This window comes from Nicotiana sylvestris, chromosome 2 (assembly GCF_000393655.2).
Source record: "Nicotiana sylvestris chromosome 2, ASM39365v2, whole genome shotgun sequence".
Lineage (NCBI taxonomy): Eukaryota > Viridiplantae > Streptophyta > Magnoliopsida > Solanales > Solanaceae > Nicotiana > Nicotiana sylvestris.
The window spans coordinates 113,118,224-113,121,215 of record NC_091058.1 but is presented as its reverse complement, the minus strand read 5'-3'; the positions used below and the strand labels follow the sequence as shown (position 1 = coordinate 113,121,215).

The window sequence follows — 2,992 nt, the reverse complement described above, 5'->3', positions numbered from 1 at the left end:
TAGTTTTAACATAAATATTAAGATTGGCGAAGGAATGTCTTTCAACTTAAAATTATTTAAATAAATTTTTTTCGTTAAAAGTCTAAAATTAAAACAAGTGGAGATTGGAATCTTAGAGCCCGTTTGGATGGGCTTGTTGTAAATGACTTTTAAGCCAAAAGTCGTAAGTTAGGAATTCTAGTTTTTGGCTTATTTTTATCATTTTAGCTTAAAAACAATTTCTTAAAAAATACTTTTTTACTTTATCTACTTAAAAGCATTTAAAATTATCTGTTAATCCAATTAAATGCCTTTGAAAGTAAATCCATTCAACATGTTCCAGCAAATTTGTCTAACAGTTTTGAGAAAAGGAACGTTATGACTTTAGTCCTGTTTATTCTTCTCGAAGTATTATTATGACTAACGGACGTCAAATTCCCGTTACGGTAAGGAAAAGATCCCCCGTCACATTAGAGGTATGGACCACATGACTAAGCGACCAATAATACACGAACCCAATCGAATCATTCAATAGAATTGGCCTATCATCATCATCATTATCACCATCACCGTCTCTCAACACTTCTTCTCTCCCCCACACTGAAACAAAGTGCTGCTGCTGCTGCAAAAGAAAGATATCCTCATTCAGATCGTACGATTCTGGTGTCCAAAAATGCTGTAATTCCAGTAGTTTATAGCAAAGAAGAATCCGTGTCCGACGAAGAGAGAATTTAAATAAGACGTAAGCGTTAATTGGGAGAGAAAAAATTCTAGATTGCATAAAATTTGAGTACTCCAATGAAGAGAAAAATACTACTATCAAAATTATTGCGAAAGTAATAGCGGGAAATTAAAGAAGGATCGTAATTGGAGAGATATTGAAACATCGATGAGAAGATATAAGAGCAAGTCGAAGGGAATTGGAGAAATGACGGTTATGGAGGTTGGCAAGGTGGAAGAGGTAGCAGTGAAGATGACAGCATCAGCTGAACGGGAGGTTTTAGAGGTTGCCGACCACGCAAAGAAGAGGAAGATGTGTGATGGTGATTTAGAGATGTTACCGACTGTAGCTTGTGTTAGAAGTCACTCTGAAGATATTTTAGTTGCACAAGAGAGTTTAGTTACTCCGACGAGCGAGCTCAGTTCCCCAAAGGAGAACGCTGCTCTGAGCTCTGACTTTGATGACGCTTTAGCATCTTGCTGTGCAAGTAATGGAAGCTCGAAATCCCTAGATCTGGAAGTATGTGCAAAAGTCTTCGAATTTTGCTTTCCGGTTTTTATTCTATTGATTCACTCGTATATAGTATATGATTCATTCAATTTTAATCGTATCAACTTGCTGCATTTAAAGTATTGTTAATTGTCTTGTCGCACTATAAATTCTGTTGAATTAGTGATGTTCATAGCTTTTATTTTTCTTGTTTTTTTTGGTTGAAATTGCCGACGGTCTGAATATTTGAATTTTCAGGAGGAGACAGTGGAGATTGCAACGTCAAAGAGTAAAGAGAGGTAAATATGCGTCATTTCATTTTCACGCTTATATATGTTTCCTCTCCCCGTCTCTTCACTTCACCAGCCGCTTAGTTCCTTTCTGCCGTTTCAAATATCTCTCTATGAAGCCTTCAATTCCACCCGTCGTTTACAAAGCGTCTCTCTGTAGTAGTATTAAAGCTGAACTACGCCAAATGGAGCCAACGACGAGAGCACACCATCCCAAATCTCGCCGCCGATTAACGGAGGAAAAAATGCCCTCGGAGACTGACCTTGAAGAATTCTTTGCTGCAGCCGAGAAAGATATCCTTAAACGATTTACCAAAAAGTACATTTCTCTCTCTTTCTTTTTTTTCTGACATTCGCGTTAACACATTCTAATTATGAAGTTTGTTTTTTTCTCCTATTTTCTTCAAATTTTTAACACATTCTTATAAAATTTGCGTGCTTCAGGTACAACTTTGACTTTGTGAAGGAGGAGCCATTGGAAGGTCACTACGAGTGGGTCCGTTCGACTGTAAAACCATGACGATGAATGGAGATTTTAGCAAGATTAACAACACGATTTTACAAGCTAAGACCACGAGCTTCTCAATCTAATTTCCTGGTAGCGCACTGATTCTAGTATTTCCTAGTATATTTAAGTATTCGCCCTTCTAAAATAGTTCTCTCTTTTTCTCCTTTTTTCTTTTTATTTATGGTTTAATTTAAGTTTGGATATGTACAGTTAGTTCTCTTCTTTCTTTCCACATATGGGAGCAAAACGGTCTCCCTTTGTGATAATTAAAAGTAGTTTGTGCACGCCGAAGCTGAACTCCAAATTTACAACTGAGAAATGAGAAGAAACCTCTTTTTTATTAAATCCTCTCAAAATACCTAATGTATTCACTCTCACAATACAATTGGGTGAATTTTGTATTTGAGCAATGCAATTGTGCTCTTCAGTAAGTAGACCGTTGTAGACATTGCTACACTGAAATGTTTCGTCTTTGATTTTTGGTGATTCTGTTCGAATGTATCGCAAAATGTACATTCTCTGATAGTGAGAATGGAACTAAACCACTGACGTCAAAGAGGGAGCACTAGAATATTCGCTGAAGGCAGTGATAGTAGCTTACAGTACAGAAAACGCAGCAGTAGGCCTTGCCGTGTAAGTTACGGGCACGTGTTTAATGGAAAGGTTATCCTATCCCATGTGGGCTTTGAGTATTCTGGACACTCTCCATGCAGAACAAAGTACACTACGCACTTGGCCAAATTATTACTGCTTCCATCTCTGTTTTTTCTTTTGGTAATTTGGGTTTCATTTCATTGGTAAAAGGCATTATGCACGAAAGCTAACCCGCATGTGCTCTTTCTAGCCCCAGGAAAAAGACACATGAAGTATAGTACAGGAAATTTTAAAATGAGCATGGAGTAAAAGTTGTTGAAGAGGAGGTCCAGTATTCTACACTCTTTGGCCTGGTGATTGAGGAATAGTAGACTGGTTATACAGTAATTCGTCGGGTTAAAAAATTGAGTT

General features: G+C 37.3%; 1 protein-coding gene across 2 annotated transcripts; it reads left to right on the top strand.

Annotated features, from left to right (window-relative positions):
• The first annotated feature begins 512 nt into the window (after positions 1–512).
• LOC104248515 (cyclin-dependent kinase inhibitor 7-like) lies at positions 513–2,332 on the top strand. 2 transcript variants are annotated; one of them, XM_009804781.2, is made up of 4 exons: positions 513–1,219; positions 1,448–1,488; positions 1,640–1,798; positions 1,924–2,332. In XM_009804781.2, the coding sequence occupies exons 1-4, from the start codon at positions 869–871 to the stop codon at positions 1,997–1,999; spliced, it is 627 nt and encodes a 208-aa protein (XP_009803083.1). In that variant the 5' UTR covers positions 513–868; the 3' UTR covers positions 2,000–2,332. The 2 variants fall into 2 exon arrangements, with proteins under 2 accessions (XP_009803083.1, XP_009803084.1); XM_009804782.2 differs by having other exon boundaries at positions 520–1,219; positions 1,643–1,798.
• Positions 2,333–2,992: the final 660 nt, after the last annotated feature.